This window comes from Anopheles coluzzii, chromosome 2 (genome assembly GCF_943734685.1).
Source record: "Anopheles coluzzii chromosome 2, AcolN3, whole genome shotgun sequence".
Classification (NCBI taxonomy): domain Eukaryota; kingdom Metazoa; phylum Arthropoda; class Insecta; order Diptera; family Culicidae; genus Anopheles; species Anopheles coluzzii.
In genome coordinates, this window is record NC_064670.1 from 122,796,709 (window position 1) to 122,823,308 (window position 26,600).

The window sequence follows — 26,600 nt, forward strand, 5'->3', positions numbered from 1 at the left end:
TGAAACCAACACGTGATTAATTTTTGAATTTGCATTTCAACGTTGTTATGCGTAAAATTCAACGTTGTTATGCTTTAGAATAAAGCTAGTCGCACCACTATCATTGAGAGTTTTTATTTATTAACGAATTATTTTAATCCCTGCCAACCTTACACATAGCATGTGTAACTAGTTTTAACATTATCCTACACCATCGTATCAACTTACAGCTTCTTCTCTACATTATCGAACATTATCGAAGTCGAATTATTGCTCACTATTGACTAACTCAAACCATTGTCTCATGGCATCGCTCAGTACCATCGGCAGCTGACCCAAATCCCTCACGATTACGTAGTACGGGAAGGGGAACACGTCCAGGTACGATTGCATGACGATCTGCGAACTGTCCTCTGTGAACAACGGCACTCGAACATCCATGATTGAATGCTGGTAAGAACAAAAAAAAATAGAGAAAAAGAACATTTCATTAGCTAAATCTAGATGCAAGACATAAATTTCCTTCACTCCTCCCTACCTTATTATCGGGATTATCGATGATGATGTACACGATAAAGATCCTCTGCAGTCTGGCCAGCTTCACAGCATTCTTCACCTCCTTCTCTCCCTCGCTGTATATGTTCCGACCATCGCTCAGCACCAGCAGCAAATGCTCAAAAACTCCATTCTCCGAGGCCGATGCGTCCTCCGTGCTAAACGTTCGCACAAACTTTAGCAGCTCCGCAATGCGACTCTGATTCTGTGCAAAGTTCAGCGCACTAATCAGCTTCGGTCCATCGAACTGATCCGAGTGCTTTAGCAATATGCGTGGCTTCTCGCCGAACGACATCACGTTCAGCCGACCACTCTCAAGCAGTGACAACGCTTGCGACACCAACGATATCGCTTGCAGTGTGAGGTCCTTGGAATTGTTGTGATCCATCGACTTCGAGTCGTCGATCGCGATCGTAATCTTGTAGTCTCGCTGGGCCGGTTTCGTCCTGCGCAGCCAGATCTTATCCTTGCGGAACTGCGATGCAATGTAGGGGATGATTTTCTTCATATTGATCCGCCGTCCCGTTCGATAGTCTCCCTTTAGCCGGGTGCACTTGGTCGGTTCCAGAATCAGTCGCAGCTGTTCGCAAAGATCGCGCGCACTGGGCAACATTTTATGCGATATTTGCTGCCACTGTTCGAACGCTTCGTGGTCGACCGAACCGTCCTGCAGTACGGACGTTTGCATTTCCGTTTCCACCATCTTGCGCATTTCCAGCAGCTCGCTTGTGGTAGGATCGTCCGGCAGCGTTATATCGTGAAGAATTTCGAATCTGTAAATGAATAAAAAAAATAGAAATGGATCAGTACAAACGGTATTACCTTGTACAAATGCTGTAATACTTACATCGTATGCGCCACTGTATCGTCACCTCGTGCTACCGTTGCCGTGGGAACTATTTCACCCTCCACCTCCACCTTTGTTTCGGTTTCCATCTTTTCCTTCAGCGCTTGCTGATCCTGTTTGGCCGGTTTGTCCTTTTTGTTTTCATTCTTCTCACTTTCCAGCAGTTCCCTTTCCTCGAGGTCCTCTTCCTGCGGTTCATCGTCCTCTTCCTCCATCAGCTGATCGGCACACTCCTCTTCCTCGTCCTTCTTTTCCTCCTCCTCCTCCTTCTCTTTCTCCTGATGCTGAACCTGCTTAGACTGTTCTTCCGTTGCGTTATCCATCGTGGTTTTGTCATCGCTCTTGGCATCCTTTACGTGCTGGAACTCATCATCGATATTCTCCTCCTCATTTGCATCTTCGTCCTTCTCTGCGTCCTCTTCCGGACGCTCTTCTCGGTTCATCTGTTCGACCGTTTTCAATCGCTTCTTTTCCGCACGATCCGGATCACCCAGCGAACGATCCTCATCGGTATGGCCCTGTTTGCGTCGTTGCTCCTTCTTCTGCTGCTCTTGCTGCTGTTCCTTGCGGGTTCGTGTTTGCTTCGATTCCGCAATACCTCGATGGCCCTTATCCGATTGCTCATTCTCGGCCTGCCCCGTACCTTCCTTGTCTTCGCCCGTATCCTGTTCGTCTAGCTCGTGCTCCTGTTTCGCTTCCGGCTTATCGTTGGCCACCTGATCGCTTGATCCCTTGTTCTCGGCATCCGGCATCGCCTCCACGCGATCCTCCTCCGTACGCTTATCGTGCGATTCATGATGCTTTTCGTCTTCTTCTGCACGCTTCGACTGCTCCTCATCTTTCTTCTCTTCCTCTTCCTGACCATCTTGTTCGTCCTTCTTTTCTTCTTCCCCTGGGACTTGCTGATCGGCGTTCTCCTTGTTAGGATCTTCCTCCGGCACAGGAGGATCATCTTCCGCAAGCTTATTGGCAGCATCCGGATCGGTTGGATCTTCTTCCTCGTCCGAAGAGTCGACACCATTGTCGTTAGCAGGATTGTCCTGTTTGTTTTCCTCCTCGTCCTTGCCTTCCTCTTCCTCATTTCCCTCCTGTTCGCCTTCTGCGTTCTCTTTCATTGCGTCAATATCGAACGGATTTTCCTGCTCCTGATCGTCGCCGTCTTTCTGCTTTTCATTTCCATCCAAATTAAAGTCATCGTCCAAATCAAGCTCCTCCGGCTCCGGTGGTTCCTCCAGCTCGTTGTGATAAGGATTCTCATGCTCTTCCTCCTCCTGACCATCCTGATCGTCCATGTCGTTGATGTCTTTAGGGCGCTTCTGTTTTTTATCATCCGTCGTCGGAGCTTCATCAATTGCATCCATTCCATCGTCCTGCTGATTTTCGTCGCCCTTCTGCTGCTTATCCTTTTCCGCGCCAAGATCATTATGCCGTTCGTCCTTTTCGTTCGTCCCGGTTCCGTCCTCCTCCTCCATGCTGTTATCATTTTCCTCCTCTTCAGGTTTTTCTTCATCATCTCCCCAAATTTGATCGTCCAGCTTCTCTGCCCCTTCTTCAGTTTCACCCATCTGCTTGTCGATGTCCTCGTCTTCGTCCTTTTCTTCCTCCGAATCCGAACCCTCCGGCCGTTCCATATCCTGCAGCTTTGAATCGAAATCTTCACTCATATCGATTCCCTTCTCCTCCTTGTTATCATTATCTTCCTCCTCCTTCTCCTTTTCCGTGCCCGGCTTTCGAGCGTCATCGAGCTGATCTTCGCTCTCAATCTTGTGCGACGCATCCTTTTCACCTTCTCCATCTTCGAAGCCAAACTTTTCACCCTTATCACCATCATTGTTCTGATCGCCCTCCTGTTCCTGAGCTTCCTCTCCCAGCAGATCCTTCGGCACACAGAAACCCTTCGTTGCTAGCTCGATGAAGACGGTAAGCATGACGGAAAGCATTTTGGTGCATATCTTGTGCGCACCCAGCTGCTGTATCAGATAATACTCGACTAGCAGGTTGTACTGCTCCAAAATCGGTATCAAACGGGTGAGCTTTAGGATCAGCGTGCGCAATCGTGCGCTTTCGGTGGATGTTAATTCACCAGCCGTTTCTTCTAGCTGCGCCAACAATCCGTGTAGCTTGCCTACCACCTTCGATATGTTGAGCGTCTTAAGATCACTCAACAGATCAGCATTGATCTTTTGCTTCAGATGTTGTTCCTGCAGATTGTAGCCCGATTCATCCTCCTCTTCATCGTCGCCACCTTCAGCATTATTTCCATCGTCTGCCTGTCCATTTGTTGCTTCCTCATTCTTATCCACGGTTTCAGGAACAATCTCAGAATATTTCTTGTAGATCGTTTGCATCGCTATCAGCAGGGAGTGGATGATGTTTTCGATTTCATTATTCACGCTATCTTCATCGTACGAACCATCGAGCATGTTGCTATCTTCAGCAGATCGTGACGCCATGACATCTTTCTCGTACTGTTCAAACCGATGCAGCAATTCAACAACAGAATTGCCGTACACTGAGTAGTTTTCTTCCATTTCAACACTACCCGCGAACTTGAACGCATCCTTCAGCGAAACCAGCTTCTCTCGCACATCGGCTAGCTTCTGTTCGAACTGCACAACACGATCACGCATACAGTAAGCATCACCGACAGTTTTTTCCAACTCTACATTCAACTCTACTGTCTGTTTGAGCGCATCTTGCGTCAGTTTCGCAATCCTTCCGAACTCCGCCGAATCACGATAGTAACATCCATCCGACAGGCCAGTTGGACCGTTGCCTTCCAGCAACTGCAGCTCATCGTCGGCTTGCTTTGGCGCAGCAGCAAGTAGCAGTTTGAATTGTTCCAGCACTAAGCGTGCGTCCAAAGCGCAACGTCCCACAACGTCCAACCGCAGGCGATATTCTCCGAAACGTAGTCCACAGTCATCGTTCGACGATTCTTCCTCGAGACAGGTGTTTAACTGATACAGGTTGGCTATGAGCTCTCGCAACTCGAACACATTGCCAACCATATCTGACAATGCTTTCCGCTGATTCTGTACCGCCAGGAACATGTCGATCGAGAAACCCTTGATGCGATCCACATTTATAGGTCCGGCTATATCAGGATCGGGTTGCAGCATCACCTTCGACAGCAGCTTAATCTTAAACACACACTTGGCGTAGTACAGATTGAGCTTGTCGTTCAGGAACACGATGTGTTGGTCTACCTTACGGTACCTCGAACCATGCGTCAGCAACTCCAAACTGAATGGTTTAATTGTTGGATCAACCGGATCAGACCCACCGATTGCCGACTCAACCAATCCCGTCCTGTAGCTCAGTCCAAGCACGGTGAGCGTTTTGTAAAAATCCGACAGTGCTTTCCGCTTCTGGTTCAGGATCTGTTTGGCCTGGGACTTTTGCTTCGGCCGTGGCTGGGTACGATCTACCTCCAGGCCTCGCAAATACTCGATTGTTTCAATCTGCTCGTGCATAAACGTGTCCAGACCGTACACCAATCCCGGGAACGGAGCGTGCAGGATCGCTTCGCGACAAACGTTGCGGGCGGTCGTGAAGAATCGATCAATCTTCTGGAACAGCAGCACCGAGCCTTGCTGACTGCCACCGCTAGTGTTCAGCGCTCCGTTCGCTTCGTCCGCTTTGTTTACCGAAAACCGCTCCATCAGCTTCCGCGGAGCCATAAAACTCTTCACATCGACCATGTAGTACGTCACCTTCGCCTCAGACCGCAACACCTTCACCTTCTGCTCATCGGCATCGTTGATTTCCCGTGCCGGATCTTTGGGACAAAATATGGGCGCTACTCGGGTTGAGATTTCCGTCTCGAACTCCTTCAGGAACTTGTGCAACTGTCGGTGCACACGGGCAATGTTGTTGCGCATGCTGAAGTACGACAGATCCTTGTTGAACGATTCGATCTTAACAAAGTCCTTCAGCTTCTTCTCAATCGGAACCCGCTTGGTACGTATGTGCTCTTCGATTTCCTCCGCAAATTGGCCAAAATACATGTGAATGTTGTACAGTGCTGCTATCAGAGTGTCCCGCTTGGCTTTGTCACACCCGAACTGCTCTTCGCTGAGATAGTGCAGGTACTGCTCGAACGACTTCATCACACGAAGCCGCAATCCGTACTCCGCATAGTTGGACGATTCCATGAACTGCTTCAGGACCTTTATAACATCCTCGATCGTTACTCCGGATTCTTCCTCCTCCTCCATCTCCTCGTTCATTTCCTCTTCGTCCAGCAGTTCTTGTTCGCCGTAGCACTTTTCTACCTTGTTGTAGTCGAGCAGATGGCTCAGCTTACCCTTTCGCTTTGCTCCCACCTGCAGATACTCGTGCAGAAGGTTGTACATGAAAAACCAGTAACGGTACGCCTTGGAACGGACACGATCCAACGTTCGCGATAGACATTCGCGCCAGTATTGCAGCTCCATACGCATCCAGCGGTGAATGTACTCCACCACCTCCCGCTCCAGATCGCGCATGTTATTTGCTCGATGAGCGACCCCATTCCATTCGTCCATTTTTTGGCGCAGCAATTGCAGCCCAGTGCTGAACCGAACAATCGGAGCAGTCGACGGAAGGCTCAGAATGCGCTTCATGATCAACAGAATGTCGTTCAGCACGGCATGGTCCGGCCATTCCTGTAGCAACTCCTGCACACGTGCTTCGACGGTTTGCAACACCTTCACGCACTGCAGCACCTCCGGGATGTTGGCGTCGGTGTAGAAATTGTATTTGGTCGCATGATAGGTTCCGCCCTTAGTTTTGTGCTCTATCTGGCTCACTTCCATCTGATCGTCATAACGCTCCTGCAGCAACCCGACCGCCAAACTCAGCGCACCGTATGCAATCTCGTCGAACTCGCTGCCGATGGTGGGTTCATACTTGTGTGCGATTTGGTTGAAAATTTCCAGCTTCGTTTCGAACGGTTTCACAAAATCCATCGACACGTTTTCACCCTCATTTGTCGACGTTACGCCCGGATGGTAATAGTACGATCGGGTATGCTTTGCCATCAGCAAAATGAAGCTCTCGCATATCAACGCATAATCCTCATCGCCTATCGTGTCAGCCGGTTTCTCCTTGCGTGCCGGCGCTTTAATGATTTGTTCCAGCGTATCGTTCTGTATGAACTCGGCAAAGTCTTCGTCGACGTAGTTGGGGAACATTTCACTGATCTCCCGTTGCGCTACGACGTCCTCGCTTTCCTCGTCACAGTGCGACTTGGTAAGGTACAAGCTGTCCTCCTCTTCCTGTCGCTTCCGGCGCAGATGCTCCTGCTTCTGCCACACCTGATTGCAGACGTTTACGATACGATCGAGCTCGGCAAACGATCGCTCACCGACGATCCGCTCGACGGTGATCCTGTTCAGCACCTCCTGCAGACGGGCTTTCAAGAGCCGGAAGTATGACTGCTCCGGCTGTGATAGCTTCTCCATCACTGAGTAGATGTTCACCTTATGGCGATCGTCGAACAGCTCGAGCGGCTTCGCGCAAGGGAACTGTATGAACTTGACCAACATCTTTCGCAGCGCCCGGCCGTCGTTCAGATCGTAGAACGCTCCGTTCGGTTTCTGCTCTATTGTCACTCGCTTAGCACAAAGACAGTGCCGCAGCCCGTTCAATCCGTATCTAAACGTAGCGATTGCATTGCACAGCGGAGCTATAAAGTCTCGGTAATAGGCAGCGTAACGCTTCAAGGTATGATGCTCGAACTGAAGTGCAATATCGTTCCACAGATCGATTTGCGAAACTAGCTCGGATACCTTCAGCAGGAAGGCTTGTGTATGATTTCGATTATTCAACACATTGTGCATATCCACGACATAGTCCAGACACTGGACCGTTGACTTCATGAGCGCCCCAATCGTAGCAGGATGGCAGCAAGATAGAAGGAAATTGTTCACATCTCGCACCAGCTCGGCATACAGCACTTCATTTTCCGGGCGTAGCGCTACCTTGCGAGTTAAATGCTGCTCCTTGCCCTTTAATCGTTCCATCTCGGCGAGGAACAGCCGACGGTAGTGTTCACCAAGCTGCCGATAGTTCATCGTCACTGCCATACAATCGTACGTGCGAACAAGCGTTTCCAACAGTTCGATGTCTTCTTGTAGATAGCGTTTCTTCACACGATTCTTTTCCACTGGATCCAACAACGGCATGAATACGTACAAATTCATCTCCAACGCTCCGGTAAGCGTACGTATCAACGAACCCATCTGCCAGTCACGATCACGATCCGCTCCTTCGTCCTTCTGTTCGTTGACTTGGTCTCGATATTGGCGTAAAAGTTGCGCAATCGCAAGGAAGTCCTTCACAAATGCATGTGAATCATCTTTCACTACCTCACTTTGTTGCACAATGTAATCGAGTTCCTTTAACAGTTTTCCAGCGACAGTGGTAGCTAACTGTAGGTTGCTGCTTTCCGCTCGATAATCCTTCGAAAGCACGCGCGTGTTGCTCCACAAAATCGTAGCTATCGTGCTCAGTGTAGTGCGCCAGTCGGGTAGCTCTCCCAGTCCCGTTACTCGGAATCCACACGATCCTTTGCCTACGAGAATTGCCAGGCAGTTCATCGTGAGCAGTGCACCACGGAAGCTGCTTGTGACCGTGTCTGCCGCATCCATCTCATGGTTGTTGTGATGCATTGCGTACACCTCCTCACTGTCAACGTTGTGGCAAACGCTGCGTTGGATGCTCAGCGAACTTAACTCGAGCCGTTCCAGCGTACTGCACACCTCATGCCAGTACGTGCTGAGACTGCGGTACAGCTGGGGCGGTAAACTTGTGAGCAGTTGCTCGAACGGAACTTCATCGATCAAATCCAACATCGAACTAAGCGCATGCATTGCTAAACGATGTTCTTCATCCGATTGTGTTTTGATCGCACTCAGTGCATCGATTCCTAGGGAGCGTATGTTCAGCACAAAGTCCATCCGTATCTTATCCTGTCGTTTTCGGGCACGGGACGCTAACAGCACCTTGTACACAAAGTATTCCAGCAGTGGCAAGCGTTCCAGTTCGTACCTGGCCGCAGTGGGAAGACATTCTTGCTGTGGGAGCGATTTTTTATTCTGCTCAAAGGAACCAATCGCATCGATGACATGCTGCAAATCTTGCTCCTTAGTTTCTTCGCCCCTAGTGCCGTTGTGGGATGCGATCAGTTTGTAGTATCTCTTCAGTGCTTCCGCATTCCGGCCATCGATCAGGGGCAAATCGTAATTATTCGTATGCTCTTCTTCCTCTTCATCAACCCAAGCACAATTACGACGGTTAAACATCTTGGCCAGCAGCGAACGCTTCAGATCAACCGTCTTTACATCATTCAGCAAAGTCACACGGCGCTGGAACTCCTCGTACGTATGGCGTTTGTTCAGGTTGGGAATCAATCTTAGCTCATCAGCCAACCCCGTCAGCTTGATAAACTTATCAACCTGTTCGGCACTGTACAGCGGTAGGTACTCGAGGAATCGCTTTCCATATGCCTTCCGAACTTTCAGCAAAGGATGGGTCAGCTCAGTAATGGATTGGCGAAGCACTTTACGCACATCGCTTCCATTCTCTGCCGGGCCGAGTTCTAGCAAGCTGAGACAGTGTTTTTCGACCCATTGGAAGTGCAGCGTTAGATTATCCAACAACCCAGCCTTCAGCTCCTTGTTCTCGTACATCTTGCGGTGTGACAAATCGATTAATCGATTCAACCATTGGTTGGACAGGATCAATCGAACGTACAGCTCGTCACTCATCGGTGTATCGTGCAACGTTTTCACAACCATCGTGCGATAGTTGGTAAGAAAATCGTACAACATGAGCAACAGTCCATTACCAATTCCATCGTTGATCAGCTTATCGTGGACGGCCTTCGAGTAGGACAGTAGATCGATCTGGCTTAGCTTTGTAACCGAGTCTATGACGACTGGCGAAAGGATTGTATTGAGCAGGAGCTCGCAGCTAATCATCCGCGGGTCCAACTCGCTGCTAGCTGCCAGATAATCGCGCAGTCTTGGGAATAGATTACGATTCCAGGGTAAATCTTCCGTTGTTGCTGATGCTGCTGCTGCTGCTTGCGGTATCTGCTGCACTATTCCACATAGAATTTCATTCAACTCCACGATTAAATCCAGCACCTTATCCATTGTCAGCTCTTCCTTCGATGATTTAACGCCATTTTCTTTAGGCTCGCTTTTACAGTTGATTTCGAGCTCTGGACCCGTTGCCTGAGGTGTAAATTTAATGCCAGATGGTGCTGCATCCCAAATTCGTTTGCGTTTTCCTTCCTCAACTTCTTCGTCCATTCCAGTTATGTCCACTTGTATGCTATTTCCATTGCCGATTGGACGTGTAGAGTTCTTCTGTTCTATTGAGTCCTTTTTCATTTGAACTGTTTCGCCGATCGCTCTTCTTAGATAGGCTGCTCGCATTTCAATATCAGCACCAGTGCTAATTTCGTACAAAAAGTAAAGCAGAAACTTTAACGAACCTTTGTCTATCTTGTCTGCTCCAATAGACGCGAAGCGATTCGAAATGTCCGCCAGCACACGCACACCATCCAGGCCTTCCGCGAAACCACGAAGCAGCGCCAGGAACGGTTCGGCTTGCAGCTTAATGCGGGCTAGCTTCGTGAGACCTCCGGCAGAAAGGGTAACATTTTCAAACCGCACCGTGCTTTTTCTCACCACAACCGATTCGATCACCCTCTCGATCGTTTCCTTTAGCGCGTTCCGATAGAAGTCCAATCCAAACCCGAGAAGATCCACATTTGAAGTGCGTACGTACACGTCCATCGCACTCAGCTTCAGACAGTCAGCGCTCCGTTGCATACCCTGCTTCTGCAGATTCTGCGTCAGCAGCTGAGCGAAACGCACCAGATGTGCCACTCCGAATGGACTGAACTGCTCGGCCTGGCCGGAGCTGCCTCGTAGCTCCTTGTGGATCAACAGACAAGCCTCGATCAGGTAGGGTTCGTAGATACCGCTAGCAAACACCAGCCGTCTTAGATCGTCCTCTTCGTACACATCCCGGCTAGCGAATGCCAGCTCAATGCAACGATTTCTCATTGCACGCGAGATTTCTCCATTCTTCGGATCCAAGGTGAGGAACGCTTGGAAGTTGTGATGCCGCTGAACCACCTCCGTTGCCATTTCGTCATCTCCGGCAGCGTCCGTCTTGACGGTACCTTTCTCCGATATCATCAACGTACCGTTTGGCTCGAACACGGGATTCAACCGATCGAGCACGGCGGACGAGCACAGGTTTACATGCTCCAGGCAAATGTGTTGTCCGGTGCGAAGACATTTCACCACCTTCGAATCAACCCACTCGAAATGGCCGCCTGTGTTGAGCGTTTGAACCTGGCGGGAGAGATACTCCAACTTTTCCAGCACTTTCGACATACCGCCGAGACGATTGATTGGGACGTTCGATCCTCCGTGCTGGCCGAGCACACTGATGGCATTCTGGAGAGCATTTAAACGCTTGCGAAACAGTACCATCTCCCCAGTTTGCAGCGGGCTGGTAATGTTCCCAGTGAATGCTAAAATAGACAAACATATAATTAATGCTTTTGTCACGTGACTCCACTATGTGCTTTCCACTTACCGGCAGCTCCTTCACTCAGCTTCTCGTACTTCTCCCAGCATTCTAGCAGCGTTAAGACAGCTCCTCCCTTGGCCAGCCCAGCCGTACGCTCCTGCAACAGCAATTCACGCACTCTCTTCCTCAATGTACCCTCCACAAGTGTGGCCATATCCTCCAGATGACGGTTGAAATCGAACTGCTGAAAACTTCCCGTCACCGTGTCGTCGATCGTGTCCACCTGATAGAGCGTATCGGCCAGCGTGGAATGCAAAGCGATCAGCTTCGTTTTACCACAATCACTCGGACCACACAGGATGATCGGTTTCTCCAGCTGCACACACTCTGCTACACTTTTCAGCAGCTCCAGCTGACTGGCAAGCACCAGCGTCGAGGTACCACCGGCCGCCGTTGTCGATTGCTGTTTGACCGCAACCAAAGGAAGCTCTCCTGCATCTTCCATTGCAGCGCCCTTCTGCAGCACAATGTCGGCGAGATACAGCTTATCATCCGTCCAGTAAAGGCCAATGTCTTGCGAGATCCGCTCCAGCTCATCGCCATCGCAATGGAAAATGTCCGAAAATGCGCTCACGATGTAGCGTTTGTCTAATTCGGCCCGCATCCTCTGGTAGTACACTAGCTTCATCTTTTCGAACAGTACTACCAGCAGCTGATGTTTCAAGCTTCCCCTCAAGTCCTGCCCATGCTGTGGCACTACAAATCCACAGCGCTCACTGAAGAACAGCTCGCACCAGCGAAGAATATCACGAAGATTTGCCTCGAATGGACCACCTTTGTAGCCGAATTCCAAGTTCGCCAAGCCGGTCTCCAAACGTTCCGAGAACAGAACCATCCGCTCCGCAAGGTCAAACTTTAATCCTTCGTTGTGGTCCGAGGTCCGTTGCTCGAAGTAACTTACGGCCGACGATTGCAAGGCCTTATCCGATCCTTCACATTCCATCAACCGCTGACCAAGCGCATTGAACTGCTGCTTATATTTACCCTCAACGACGTGTAGCAGATCTCGACGTTCGAGTTTTCTCAGATACACCTTCGTGAAACGGTTTAGGAAAGATTGCGGCAAACCCTTACGACCTCCACCTTGGCGGAGTGGATTCTGTGCCGCAAAGATGCGTGTCCGCTTGCCCAGATGGAACGTTTTGTTCAGCTCCGCAATGTACACCTCGCCACGATGATCTAGGATGGCGTTCAACCCTTCCAGCACACTTTGCGGAGCCAGGTTCAGCTCGTCCAGCAGTATCCAGGTATTGCGCTGCGCCTTCAATGCAGCTAGCAATGGTCCATCGCGCCACACAAATGAACCCAGCGTCGGTCGGGAGTTGCTGTCGCCTTCCGCTCCTTCCGATACCTCGAGCGATCGATCGTCCGCGGGCAGATCGGTACCGAACAGATCGGCCAGATCCGTATGCTCGCACAGATTGATACGTACGACATCGTAGCCAATCTCTCGGGCAAGACTTTCCACTAGCGACGTTTTACCCACTCCTGGGGGACCTTCCAGCAGGATGGCTTTATCGAGACTCAGCGCAGACAGCAAACGGAACAGATTGCGCTGCGTGGTCGGCGCGGTAAACATGAACTCCGTACTGCGCCGATTGGACTGATGCTCGCTTGGGTCCAGCTCGATGTAAAACGGATGAATGCCGAAGCGACTTTCCGTGGTGGTGATCACAGATAGCCTACCTGAACTTAGCGCCTGCTGATCATAGTCAACCATGTTTATCTTGCCGTCCCACTGAAGCAGCTCCTTCATAAGCGCCATCAACGCGCGTCGCATCTGCCGTCGGATGGACACAATTTCATCGTACGTCTCGTATGGCAGCATTTCCAGCGAGTCAAGGAACACCGTTTCCAGGCCATAAATCAGTGCCTCCGGTAGTCCTACCCGGGCAGCATTCTTTGCCACGAATCCAACCCACGCCAGCACGTCACGAATGCTGAAGTTGAGCTTTTCGATCGATTGCTTCAACTGTTGCACCTCTTTCACGATCACTCGTGCGATCGGTGTCATTGATTCGCTTGCGACTGGGAACGCCGCACTGCTCGCCATCACCAGGCGACGCAGTGTGTTCTCCGCTATGCGCGTCAAATCATCCTCCGATTCCGTTGCCCGGCACCAAATCTCCGTCAGTCGGTTACGCAGGGCGGGTGAGAGTTCCTTCTTTCCGAAGTCACCACCAGGGTTCATCGTAGCCAGAAACTGGAACCCTTTCGTTGCCGTAATTACAAACCCATCGTTGGTCTGCTTACCCTCTGGCGTTGTACCGTCCGCAATGGCACCCGTTGCTACGCCGCCCTTCTCTGCCAGTAGCAGTGTGCGCTCGGGTTCTAGCACACAGTTCAAGCGCTCCAGCACGGAATCTTCTGCGAGCGAAATTTCATCGGCAAGGAAAAAGCCTCCCTCCTGCATGGATTGTACCAGGGGACCATCGGACCATTCGAACAGCTGATGTTTCTTCTGCCCGACCGGCTGCACGCCATCCTCATCCATCGCATCGCTCTGATCGGACCGATACGGACGCAACCCTCCCAGAAAGTCAGCTCCCTCCGTATGCATGTGGCAGTTTAGAATGCGGAGTGTTCTACACTGCAACGATGCCAACAGCTGGCAAACGGTCGTTTTTCCACACCCAGTTGGACCGACGAGCAGTACTGGCTCGTTAAACTGCAACGCTTTCGCCGTCAGTACCGCCATACGACGCATGTCAAACGTCCACACGATTCCTTCCGTACCGGGTCGGTTTTCTTCCAGGGGAGCGGACTCCCGCAATCGCTCCAAAATAAAGCGCGTTACTTTCGACGTTTGCTTGGACAGCCTAAACAGAGCGTCTTCCTCGACCCGCTTGCGGAAGTGGGTGAACAGTGCTTCACGGATGATCTCCGTCTCGTACGAGCTGCGTACCTTCGACGAAAGCACCAGATAGCCTTCGTCGATAAGATGTTGGTTCCAATCGTAGCCTCTTTCATCGATCAGCGTTATATCGGCGTACGTGTACCGGTTGCCCCAGCGGAACAGATCGCGCAGCGTAAAGTTCTGCTTGGACGTTGTGCTACGGCGGTTTAGCTGCAGGTCCGACATTACCTTCACCATTTTCACGGCATACGATCGTGGTATGCGACAGCGCTTCTCCAGGATTACCTCCAGCTCCGGTTTAGGAATGTCCGAGAAGTGCAGCTCGATGAAGCGATTTTTGAAGGCACGCGAAAGCATCTTACGGCCACCGTACAACCCTGGCGGGTTTTGTGTGGCAAAGAGCATAAAGTTAGGATGCGCCTTTACCACCACCTGCGTCTCTGGGATGAACAGCTCGCGATTATCGTCCAGCACGCGGTTCAGCGCTTCCAGGATGTCACTTGGTGCGAGATTAAGCTCATCCAGAATGATCCAGTATCCGTTGCGCATTGCCTCCACCAGCACACCCTCCTTGAACGTCAGCTTGCCGGTCACGTCGGCCACGTACGTACCGATGTACTCCTGCAGATCCGTGTGCTCGTGATTGTTGATACGCAGGCACACGTTACCGCTCCGTTTGGCAATGTACTCGATCAAGCTCGTTTTACCGGCGGACGTTGGGCCTTGCAGCAGCACCGGCAGCCTTCCGATCGAGATGATTCGTGCCAGATCGCGCAAATTGTCACGCACACTGTCCGTCAGGATGTAGCTCGTGCACTCCTGTACCTCTCGGGGACCCTGCTCAATCCAGTAGCCTTCGAAATCGAGCTGTTTCTCCGCATTCTCCTTCGGGCGCGGTATTGGTGCGAGTTTTTTCAGCACCACTCCGGTACTATCCTTCGGTAGAAGCGTCTGCCGAATGTATGCCAGTACCGTGGCGTGCGATTTCAGGTCCAACTGGGTGAGGAAACTGATACAGAACGCTTCGTACAGGTTGCGTTCGATCGAACCGCACAGATTCTTCCCACTGATCGATAGCGCACGGCACAGTGTACGCAGCGAAAATACAGGCCTATTACCGAGACCATCGTTCAGCTCCAGCTGTGCCATCGCACGCAGCCGCCGGTAAAGCTTCACCGTGTTCATGATGCGTCCCTTCTGTATGCCCGTCGAGGAAAGGTAATCGTTCACGAGAATGAGCAAATCGTTCTCGGCCAACAGCTCGTCCACGTAGTATTCGGTGAAGCGGTTACGAATGCCCACCGGCAGGTCCTTCTTGCCCACGTCCGTGCTGGGATTCATGCAGGCGAAAATGCGAAAGTTCGGATGTCGCTTCACGGGCGTGTAGTCTCCCCGCTCGAGCAGTACGATCGATCCATCCGGCTCGAGGATCGTCGACAGACACTCGAGCGTTTCCGTTGAGGCAAGATTAATCTCATCCAGCAGCACCCAGTCCCCGTTCCGAATGCAGTTTACCAACGAACCGGGTATAAAGGCGAACGATACGTTGATCTAAAACAAATCAATTACATTAAAAAGAGCTCTCCACATAGGCATGCCTCTAATATACTTACCGAATTCTTCAACTGTGCATCCAACTTTCGTAGCTTTCCCTGCAAGATGTTCCATTTTTCACGCACATTTTCCTCTTTCCTGTCCATCGCAACGGTCTGCTTCTGGCTGCCGCCCTGCACTGTCTTCTTCAGCGATGCTTTTTCCGCTATTTTCAGCATCAGCTTCACGAGCACATCGTACTCTCCGCTGCCATAGCACATCGCCACGTTCGAAAGAAACTTTTCATTCTTCTGCGCGTTAAACGAACGCCGAAATAGGCTTTCAAACTCGTAGCGCAACGGTGTCACCACAAAGCCCAGATCGACCGGTTTGTATCCGCCCACCAGATCCGACACATCGGACTGATTGTTCATATTCACCACCACCAGCTTGTGGTGCGTTTGGTAGGCCAGATACTGTACCGAGCTCGTCTTTCCCACGCCCGTTTCACCCACCAGCAGTATCGGTTCGTTCTGTGATACGGCCACAGCAATCCGTTCCAGCAGACATGCCGCCGGTCGCGTGAAGGAAAAGGTCGGTGCCGGCTCATTGTATCCCGCACGGTGTTGCATCGTTTTCACCCGCGACGATGCATTGCGATCAAGCTTCTGGCGCTTGTTGAGGAAGTCATGCTCAAACTGATCCGACGCATCGGCATTGTTTTCATCGTTTACTTCAGCCGGTAGCGAACGCTTCAGCACGACTCTTCCGACACGAATTTCACTGCCTACGCTCACCTCAACCGCCGGCTTGTACTCTTCGCAGAGATGATCGCAACGGCTCGGAAGGATACCAATTTTCCCACCGATTCCTTTGACGAGCTTCGTCCGAACCGGACCATGCGGCACGTGTGAGCAGAACAGATCGACCGCGTTCTGAAACACAAAGTAGGCGCACTCGGCACTGGTCGCAGAAAACGACGGATCCGATCGACGACAAAGCTTAATCAGATCGCGCGTCGACACTAGGCGACGGTTGGATCCGGACGAAAAATGCATTACAGCTAGCTTTTCGCTATGCTCCTGCTGGAAACGGGGTAATGCGTCGTCCCCTCCAATGGATTGGTCCAGTTCGCCGCCCCCCTGCAGATGGGGCTGCTCCAGCAACGCCAACTGTTCTGCAGTGAAGTTCTGATTATCATCATCCGAATGGCAGCCGCTGGAAAACGTCAGATAAATGTCCACAATTCGCGTTGCCACCGTGCGTAGCTTCGGGTAGTGAATGCATATGATATCGCACAGCTCCTTCCTCGACAGTGGCACTATCGTAACGGTGCAAAGGTATTTCTCCAGCAAACTGTACGTGTTGCTGTGGGCCTGCGATGCGTTCGATTTAGCGCCGGAGCGCAACGTGACGAACAGCTGAAAGCCGGGCATCACGTGCAGACAGTCACGGAATCCTGGCACGCTTAGATACCCGTTCTCGAGCAAATTCGTCAGCACAGTACACACGTCCTGGGTGGCGGAATCTAGATCCTCCAACAGCAACCAATACCCATACATGACGGCCTGCGTAAGTACGCCCGGTTGCCACACAAACTCGCCCGGCGTGTCTGTGCAGCGGTACTGACCGAGCAGGGTTTTACTGTCCGTCTGATCGCCAAGCTGAACACGGAGGAATCCACTTTTTGGTGCCTCCTTCTTGAGTGTTTCAACATCGACCTCGATTGTTCCATTGCCGTCCAGCTCGGCCTCCTTGGAACCGTTGCTATGCTTACGCTTTTTTGAAAGCTCTTCCTTTAGCGCCTGCCGTTTACGCCGCTCGGCACCTTTCGGGGCTATTCTTCCGGTGGCTTTGGCAAGATACTCTACCAGCGATGTCTTACCACTTCCGACCGGTCCCGACAGGCAGATGGCTTTGCCCGATGACACACCGAGGGCAAGATTGCGTAGATTAAGTTTCGTAGAATTCACACTAACCACCAGCTCTGACTCGGACTCTGCCGTGCGTTGGTAAAACTGAACATTATCTTTGTCGAAAATGGGCAGCAAAACATCGCCCACATTGGTCACGACATTGCTCTCGTACTGCCAAACGATTTTACCCGCACTGCTGGCAGAATCGTCCGTTTCGTTGCTCTCTTCAATCTGGCAATAGATGGACTCGTTCATGCGATCACTCTCCTCCAGCATCACCTCCACCGGTATTCCATCGTCCAGTGTGTTCAGTTCGGTCTGGGACATGCCGGCCACCATCGCCATTATTCGGTTGAGGTAGTACCTTTTTCGGGGACAATCTTTGCTCTCGTACTGTTCGAAAAATTCCGACCAATTCCATGCCGCACCGTAATAAACTCGATCCGCCATCAAATATCTGTAGCATGCCTGTATCACCTCCAAGCTCGTGTCCTCCGGTTGATTGGTCTTTTGTTGCTGCTGTTTGCGTTGTTTCTCCTTCGGTTTGTAATCACTATCATCCACATCGCGAACGAATGGGGATGGATTTTTACGGAAAAATTGCGTCGAATACCTAGAAGGAGAACAGAGATCATAAATTTTCAAAAAAATCCGAATCATATAATATGCAGTGCACACTTACCTCAGCACATCCGGACAGAGCAATATCAACTTCGACAAGGCAATGCATTTCCTATGGTATATATGGTGGCCTGCTTCTTGCGTCGATGTTTTCTTCACACCATTCGCATCTTCTTCCCGTTCGAACACGTTCGTGACGATCAGCAACAGTATGCTGCGGAACCGACGGCCGATTTCCTCTGTGTAGCGTGGATTCTCTAACAAATCACCCAGCACGGCACAGATATCGTCCATTTGTATGGAATTCAGCTTCTAATCGAAACAAAAACGAATTATTGCCGCGAACATTCACATACAATGGGGAAACATTACACGTGCTGTGCACCCTACCGTGGGCAGCCACACTTACCCTTAACCTAGAAAATGGGTCCAACTCCTTGCACTGCATTTTCTCCCGCAAATGCCTCACATGGTGCAAAACCTTATCGCAATCAATCTCCATCGTGTCTAAACAGTAAACCCAACACAACGAAATACACTGAAAATACTGCGAAAGTGGAAAAAAAGGCTTAAGTTTGGAACTGCCAGCACACTGCACAACTTCGCCGACCGCTACTGAGACCGAAACATGTGCTTCTTGTCAAAAACCGCACCGCACGCGTGCACGAGTTTGTAAATAAATGAAGAAACGTCATGTAAAGTGCGTTTGTTTTGATTATTAGCCTGTAGCTGTGTGCGTGAAAGGGCACTTTTCCAGGGCTGCATTGAGGCTGCCGCAAATTATTCCATTTACCGGCAACACAAACAGAGCGTTTGGTGACGAAATTTCTCTTGGTAGCACTTCGTAAAATGTTCTACTTCGGGAAAAAATTCCACTTGCACTTGTTTGAAGCACGAAAACCAGTACAAATCAGTCGAAAAAAGCCACCATGAAAGACACGGATAATCGGGTTGACAGTTTGAAGGGTGACGTTTATACTGCTGCGTACCGTACTCGACAAAACATCAATCATCGCCAGCTTTTTCCTAGCTTCACACGGCCACTGTTTTGTCTTTGCTGCGGAAAAACATCAATTTTTTGGGATTTGGAGCAAGTGCCCGTGCTCCTGTCCTGGTGTACAAGTTTAAGTTCGTGCCCCTTGCAGTGAATAGCCCTTCAGTTTGTTCAGTAATGTCCAACATCCCGTAAAACGCAGCAGCTTCGCGTAGTGCAGTAGTAGCAGCGAGACCACAGCAGCATCCAACGACAACAGCAAGAAAACATCCAACCATCGGTGTTGCAAGGAACGGTGTGTCCCAGATCCCGGATGCTGGTTGCTAGTGAACAAGTCCAATTCCACCCTTTGTTTCGTGTGATGAAGAAGAGCTCGAGCCTGATGTGGTATCGCTAGAGCGCCAAAGTGCATTGTGCAACGCGGAAGATTTCCTTGGATCCAGTTCCTCCTCCCCCTAAGAAGGAAAGCTGAAACTCTACCAGGAAAGCGTACGAGGTAAGCAATGGGTGGTGAAAAATATCCTTCCAAAGGGGATTTCCCAGTCCAAACACATCAATCTGGCGATGCAGTTTAGAGCAAACAGGGAAAAGATCAGCAAACACCATATTCCGGATGTCCGTGCTGGGTTGATGCGGTGCGGTAAGCAAAGATCCTTAGCTATGTGTGTGCAAAATAAGGGCAATCTTCTCCATTTGGGAGTTGCGCCAGGATGCCCATTCTCCAATACGGTATCTGGAACCGCTCCAGAAAAGAAGTATCCACCATCGGCACAGGACACGGCAAAAGAGGGCAAGAGAGAGAGAGCGAGAGAGAGTGAGAGACAAAGGGAAGACGGAAGGGCTCCGGGGTGTAGTAAATGGTTATGGTTATTGATACTGCCTTTTTGCGCGCCTCAGATTTGACGGTATCTGTGTGTGTAGCTGTGTGCCTGCGTGCGTACGTGCGTACACCCTCCACACAGTCGAAGGGCTCTCCGGTTTGCCCCGAAAGGCAATAATAATAATAGTAAATTTTAATGCTTTTTCATATTCACTTTTATGCGCGTTCACGGCGAAATTGCGAATAAAAAGAGAATTATGTGCCGAAGAGCAGCGGCTGGCTCCGGTGCTCTCCGGTGCGGCATGGTGGCTTGCCTCGCTCGGGCGTTAAGTAGGCGTAGAAGGCGGGGGTAGAGATAGCTAGGGAAATGTGTAACAATTGTTCCGTCCCGAGCGCCGTGACGGTACCACTAATTGGATGCTAGGCAAGTAGAACCGCCGCACGTAATAATATCGCACAGGTTTTAACGCTTCCCAACAAAACCCAATTTTCATCCCGCGGTGTGGTGTGCTGAATTAACGTACTCCTCCCGCCTTGTCCACCCCCTGTCGAACCATTGGACCGTTGTTAATTTGCCTCTTCACCTCTTCCACAGCGCTCGCTCCCACCCGATGCTGGGCAAGTATGGCGAGGCGAGTTCCGGCTCGATGAAAAACCTGGAAAATGGACTGCGGGACCGCGTGCTCTACCATCAGAATATGCTGAGCATGAACCTGACGACCGAGTTTTACCACACTCCATTCCTTACGGCCGGCAGTGGTAGCAACGTTGAAACAGCTGCAATCGTAGTAGGCGCTCCCGCGCTGGCACAGTCGCAAAAGATGCTCAACAGTCTCGCATCCCCCTCTGGATTAGCCTCCTCCTCCTCTTCCAGCACCTCGCAACAGCACGCCACTAATGGAGCAGCGCCGTCACAGACAGTCCCAAACAGTGTGTCCGCAGCGCAGCAGTATCAGTGTCAACTCTGCCAGAAGTGTTTCATCTCGAGCGCGTTACTGGTGCAGCATATGAAAACGCACGACAATAATGGGTTTATTGCGGGGCGTGAGACCGCCGGCAGCTACGGGCAACAGCAGCAGCAGCAGCAGCAATCGGTATCGTCGGCCTCTTCCCCCGTGACGGCAGTGGCATCGAGCAGCAAAACTAGTCCGCCAGTCGCAACGCAGCACATCATCAAGAGCGAGTACATCGGTGGAACCGTAACGAACCAGTATGCGTACGGTATGGCCAAGCAGTTCGAGTGTCACATCTGCCACAAGTCCTTCATGACGATGGTGAACCTGAACCTGCACATGAAGATACACGAAAGTGCAATAAAGCCGCTGGCAGCGACTCACATGTACGCGGGCCAGGCAGGCCTTGCCGGCAACTTGATTGCCGGATCGACCGCGGGCTACCATCACGGCGGGCAGCGTCACAGTCAGCTGTCGCAGCATCTCGCGGTTCAAAGTGCCAGCGGCAGTGCGGACGGGCTGTGCCAGATATGCCACAAAACGTTCAGCACGGCGGACCAGTTCGCGGCGCACATGAAGATCCACGAGAATGAGTTTAAAAATCGTGCGCTTTATCATTCCGGTAGTGCGAACGATGGTGGCGAGGGAGCACCGGCACCCACCAGTAATGGGGCTGGTGTCGGAGACCATTTCTACACCGCGTCACAGCCGCCACACCACCATCTGGGTCATGCACCGCCGCATCTCGATGCTAGCAAGGGCCATCGCTGCCCAATCTGTCACAAAATGTCCAACAACATCATCGAGCACATTAAACAGCACGAGGGTCAGCTGCAGGGCACGTCCGATGGGTCGGGTGCGGGGTATCATCCTACGAACGATGATTCCCAATCGTCGCTGGAAGAAGACAGCGACGGTGGTGGTGGTGGTGGCGCTGGCGGGGACGAGAGCCTGCGAAAGCACGAGTGCTTGATATGCCACAAAAAGTTCTCCAGCTCGGGCAACCTGGCGATACACATACGGGTGCATTCGGGCGAAAAGCCGTTCCGGTGCAGCGTGTGCGGCAAGGGCTTCATCCAGTCGAACAATCTGGCGACGCACATGAAGACGCACACGGGCGAAAAGCCGTACGCGTGCACCATCTGCGGCAAGAACTTTAGCCAGTCGAACAACCTGAAGACGCACATCCGGACGCACACGGGCGAAAAGCCGTACGCGTGTACGATCTGCGGCAAGCGCTTCAACCAGAAGAACAACTTGACCACGCACATGCGCACGCACCAACTGGTGTGCATGGTGTGCGGGGTGCAGTTCATGCATCCGATCGATCTGGCGACCCACATGAAGTTCCACAACGACGAAAAACCGTACATCTGCTCGGTGTGCAACAAGGTCTACCTGAACCTGGACGAGCTGACCGAGCACATGAAGAAGACGCACAACCAGGTAAAGCCGTACCGGTGCCACATCTGCGACAAAACCTTTACCCAATCGAACAACCTGAAGACCCACATCAAGACGCACATCTTTCAGGATCCGTACAAGTGTCAGGTGTGTTCGCGCTCCTTCCAGAAGGAGGATGACTTCTCGCAGCACATGCTGGTCCACACGGCCGACAAGCCGTACGAGTGTACGTACTGCGGCAAGCGGTTCATTCAGTCGAACAACCTGAAAACGCACGTGCGCACGCACACGGGCGAAAAGCCGTACCGGTGCACGATCTGCGCGAAGCACTTTAACCAGAAGAACAATCTCAACACGCACATGCGCATCCACACGGGGGAGAAACCGTTCGAGTGTACCATCTGCGACAAGCGCTTTAATCAGTCGAACAATTTGAACAAACACATTAAAACACACGGCCAGGAGAAGGATCAGCAGCAGCAGCAGGTCCAGCAGCAGCAACAGCAGCAGAACCAACAACAACAACAGCAGGTCCAGCAACAACAGCAGCAGCAACATGCGAGTTGACGAGAATTGGCAGCTTAAGATGGTTTTACACTGTGTTTAAATCATACATCACCACTCCTCCCGTCCGTGTGACTCATTCTCTCTGGAGGGCGGGCATTATGTCTGTATGTAAGGCGCAACGGTTGTGCCAATAGTGTGCCATAAGATACGGACAGGAACAAACCCAGCATGCTGTGCCGTCCCTCGTAGAAAGGGGGCTGATAACCTCGCTTGCCCCTGTGTTTTAGTGACAGTAACGAGACAGGCCATATTGTGGGTCCCATGCTACTACTAATAACTGCTCTCCCTACTCGCGATGTTGACCATCCCTTATTCCCTTGTGTTTGTCCGTTTTGTTCCTCCGTCATCGTCATCGTCGTCGTCCTTGTGTATTGTATGTTGGTTCTATTGTGTATCCTATTTTGATGAATGGTTTTTCTTCGGTTTCGTTTTAAATGCAGCTATAACGTGTTATATTTTACATTGTTTAAACAGTTATCCGTCTGTGGGTTTACATTATTTCACGTACGCACCCAGCAGCGTACGCGCAACAGCAGCGTGACCGTGTGAACGCGTAGGGAAATGTAAAAAAAAAATAAAACTAACTCCACAAACACATGTGAAGAGGGTTTTGTAAATAAAAACCAACAAACAATAATCGAACGTTTCTTTCACTCATTGTGGTCGTGTTGAGGTCCATTCGCATTAGGTGAAGTGATTTCTGAGTAATTATTTTATTACTGCGTCGAATTGTGAGCGCCAAAACGGATGGTGCTCGTGCTGTGTGTGTTTGTGTGTAAAGTGAGACTAGTTAAATCGAATCGTGGAAAAATGGAATCCACGACACGTGTTACACGAGTGGTGCATCTTATCAAGCTAAATCTAAAAAAACCGTACATTATTGCATTCGATACCTTCTTCGCCCTTTTATATAGCCACTTTTATGGTGCTTACTTGCTGTAGCTTCTACTTAGCTGTTTCGGAGAATAGAAATGGAAAACCACCAGCAAAAGGGTTGCAGCGAACAGCACACTACATTAAAACGATGTTCATCTCGAACGGATACTCATCGGTAGCGGTTTTGGATTGTCGAAATAGTTGCGCATGCTGCCAGGATTTGCCACCGGAAAGGCGTGCCTGCAGGGTAAATTTGCCACACTCGCACAGTGAAGAAAGAGCCTGTGACTGTGAACCTAAAAGGAGCGAAGAATACATGGTTACAGATTGATTTCTTCGTGATAGAATTGAAACTATTTTGGTGATCGATTCCGTACCATCACTTTTTATGTAGTACAGCTCCACCTTTGCTCCTTCGTACGTTTCCTGACCAAACCGCAACTCGATCTGCTTCACGCGCAGCCCTTGCACGGAAAAGTCAAAGTTCCACTCGATTGTAGCTTCATCGGTTCCCTCTAAAAGAATGCAGAATATGATAGATGAAATTTTCAAATCGCACTCTCTTTCCACCGTTCGCTCTCACCTGTCCTTGCGAGGTAAACCATTTTCCAATCGAGTTCTTCCTTGCGGAAGATATTTCGACTCACGTACTGTCGACTTTCCCATCCGTTTGATTTTTCTGTGATTCTTTCATTCACACGATTGCTAGCACCTGTGCAAGACATTAAACAAATGACAATTAAAACAAAACTCTTCCCCGCATGGCCTACTTGCACCCAGCATACCTTTCAGAAACCGTTCGTAGCAATCCGTTGCGCAGCAGTACCGAATGTTGAACTGCTTTGCCTGCACCTCCTCCTCCGTTGGAATGAACATGTATCGCGTGTTGGTCTGCTGTTCGCCGCGCTGTAACCGCCACTCGAGACTGCCCGAGCTGCGACCCTCCCGTTCGGCGGCCGTCGGTACCCGGCCCGCATTCGCCAGCAGCTCCAAACACTCGTCGATCGTACGCTTCCGCAACAGGGACATCTGCTCGGGGGTGCAGTTCAGCCCGGCGCGTCGCTTCGTCCGCAGTTTCGCGATAGCATCCAGCAGCGCATGCTCACTGCACGCACCGCCCTGTCTCCTTCGCTGCAGCAGCCTCTGATGATCGTTCGTGTAGCGCCAGGTAACGTCCTGCACATCGTCCCGCGCAAACCCGAACACGTACGTAATTTCCTTCCTCCAGCCGTGCTCGTACATCAGCGGCGCATCGAGCACATTCTCGCACGGATCCACGTGGATCCACCGTTGCCTTCGCTCGGACCACACCTCCGTCCAGACGTGATCGCCCGTGGAAAACACGTACCGCGCATCGTACCCAAGGCAGCGGCACAGGAATGTAAAGCAGTTCGCCCACTCGCCACACCGTCCGCGGCGTGTTTGGAGCAGCTTTTCCACATCGTTGTAGCGATAAAAGTGTCGCAGCTGCCCGCAACACTGGTACACCTCGACGCGCACCCCATCCTCAACGGTGCTGCGTACGAGCTGCGTCTTCTCGTTGCCGCACACCGTACAGGGCAGCGCGTTTACCCAGGTGAAAAATTCCGCCCGAAACCAAGCGGTTAGCTCCTCCAGCAGAAGGTCCTTTTCACTGGGCTCCTTGTTCTGGTCGGTCGCTTCACTGGTGGCTAGTAGCCGTTGCCACTGGGTGAGCTTACTTTTCGCCTTCGCCGTCAGTTTATCGATCGGAATTAGACTCGTCCCGCTCGCTAGCAGCAGTTCGTCCTCGTACTGCATTACCTGATCGGAGAGCAGCTCGAGCTGACGAAGCAACGTATTGTTGCCGGGAATGACCTTCGGGAATTCGATCCGTGCCAGAAACGGTCGACTAGACTTAATCACGCAAAGTGCTTCTGTTCGTTGCTGTCCGGCAGTGGCATTACTGCCAGACGGTTGCAGCACCATTTTACTCTTCTCCGTCGCCGCTTCCTGGGGAATGTTGGTGGTGGAGGTTGTCGTAACAGCAGCAGAAGCAGCACTACTATTACTCTCTGTACACGTGACACTGCCGATCGGTGTGATGTCCTTCTCCTTTGGCGGGTTTTTGACGAGCTCTTTCCGCTCGTATAAAAACTCGCGATACCGTCGCACGTTTGCCAGCAGCACGTTCGATGGCACCGTGAGCGTTCCGCTCGATTCGACGAATCCGATCGCTAGCATCAACTGCTTCATACCCTCCACCGACAGCAGCTTCTCCCTGATCGAGGGATTATCTATCCGCACCGTGCGGTACTTGGCGTTCTGCGGCTCGCGTATGATGTTGTCCAGCAGGCGCAAAAGTGTTTCCGCTGCGACCACGTACGCTTCCTTCGGGTTGCTTTCGAGAGCCAACACGAGCGCTTGATTAAGTGTCGCCATTATTGCTGCCGGCCGCTGTGTCGTTTGTGTTGCGATTCGCAATCTTTGGTATTGTTTTCGTTTTTGCTGCTACAATTGATACGCCAATAGATAACGTACCACTCACACTCTCAGTGCAGCTAGACAACGTGGGGGTGGCGAGATCTTATCGTGGACAGAAAAAAAGAATCAAATTAGAATCGAAACAGAGAGAGAGAGGTCATAAAACTCTTCCACTTTTACACACACGCACTCACATCGAACGCGAGGACAACGCCGACCGTGATAAGTGCCGTTTCGAGCTCTACAATCACTGGAAAACACTTTTCTTTTGGCGAGACAAATTAAATTTGCCGATGATTAGGCGTTTCGAGCCGTATCAATTGCCTTTGCCGAGCAGAAAGAAAACACAACCCGTCACTGACAGCTGGTATTTGGATTGCCGAAAAAAATGTCGAGAGGGTACGTGTCGCGCGAGCCTGTATCGCAGGTATGAACCATGCAGACACGTTCAATCCGGAAAATCAGCGTTGGAAAACTTGTAATTCTCTATTTTACTGCCACTTGAGTACGGATCGGCTGGAAAAAGTAGGGTTTTGGAGGAGATTTTACGTTGTTTACAGCCCAGTGGCCCTTGGTTTGTTTATGAATGGCTTCTGCAGCAGCCCTGAGGCCACGCTGTCAAGCAGCTGTCAAACG

The 26,600-nt window shown here is 51.1% G+C and overlaps 3 protein-coding genes across 3 annotated transcripts; 1 reads left to right on the plus strand and 2 right to left on the minus strand.

Annotated features, from left to right (window-relative positions):
- Positions 1-98: 98 nt before the first annotated feature.
- Positions 99-18,569, minus strand: LOC120948913 (midasin). Its single transcript, XM_040365769.2, has 7 exons — positions 18,318-18,569; positions 17,970-18,220; positions 15,452-17,900; positions 10,988-15,389; positions 1,382-10,922; positions 518-1,307; positions 99-429 (listed from the first exon to the last, which is right to left on the minus strand). Exons 1-7 carry the CDS (start codon positions 18,408-18,410, stop codon positions 247-249), a joined length of 17,709 nt encoding a protein of 5,902 aa, XP_040221703.2. The 5' UTR covers positions 18,411-18,569; the 3' UTR covers positions 99-246.
- A 329-nt stretch (positions 18,570-18,898) lies between these two features.
- LOC120948914 (zinc finger protein 182-like) lies at positions 18,899-23,283 on the plus strand. The gene is made up of 2 exons (XM_040365770.2): positions 18,899-19,398; positions 20,318-23,283. The coding sequence occupies exon 2, from the start codon at positions 20,334-20,336 to the stop codon at positions 22,644-22,646; it is 2,313 nt and encodes a 770-aa protein (XP_040221704.2). The 5' UTR covers positions 18,899-19,398; positions 20,318-20,333; the 3' UTR covers positions 22,647-23,283.
- A 52-nt stretch (positions 23,284-23,335) lies between these two features.
- LOC120948915 (peptide-N(4)-(N-acetyl-beta-glucosaminyl)asparagine amidase) lies at positions 23,336-26,540 on the minus strand. The gene is made up of 5 exons (XM_040365771.2): positions 26,159-26,540; positions 24,308-26,066; positions 24,106-24,234; positions 23,900-24,037; positions 23,336-23,818 (listed from the first exon to the last, which is right to left on the minus strand). The coding sequence occupies exons 2-5, from the start codon at positions 25,920-25,922 to the stop codon at positions 23,658-23,660; spliced, it is 2,043 nt and encodes a 680-aa protein (XP_040221705.2). The 5' UTR covers positions 25,923-26,066; positions 26,159-26,540; the 3' UTR covers positions 23,336-23,657.
- Between the last annotated feature and the right edge of the window lie 60 nt (positions 26,541-26,600).

What these genes read in the sequence shown, in the direction of transcription:
- LOC120948915 (XM_040365771.2), bottom strand. Translation starts at nt 25,922, where the DNA reads ATGGCGACACTTAATCAAGCGCTCGTGTTGGCTCTCGAAAGCAACCCG. An exon ending in CTACGAACGGTTTCTGAAAG is followed by an intron (nt 24,235 to 24,307) that starts GTATGCTGGGTG and finishes TGTCTTGCACAG; the next exon opens with GTGCTAGCAATCGTGTGAAT. An exon ending in GGTTTACCTCGCAAGGACAG is followed by an intron (nt 24,038 to 24,105) that starts GTGAGAGCGAAC and finishes GCATTCTTTTAG; the next exon opens with AGGGAACCGATGAAGCTACA.
- LOC120948913 (XM_040365769.2), bottom strand. Translation starts at nt 18,410, where the DNA reads ATGGAGATTGATTGCGATAAGGTTTTGCACCATGTGAGGCATTTGCGG. An exon ending in ACCCATTTTCTAGGTTAAGG is followed by an intron (nt 18,221 to 18,317) that starts GTAAGTGTGGCT and finishes TGTTTCGATTAG; the next exon opens with AAGCTGAATTCCATACAAAT. An exon ending in CTCTGTCCGGATGTGCTGAG is followed by an intron (nt 17,901 to 17,969) that starts GTAAGTGTGCAC and finishes TTCTCCTTCTAG; the next exon opens with GTATTCGACGCAATTTTTCC.
- LOC120948914 (XM_040365770.2), top strand. Translation starts at nt 20,334, where the DNA reads ATGCTGGGCAAGTATGGCGAGGCGAGTTCCGGCTCGATGAAAAACCTG.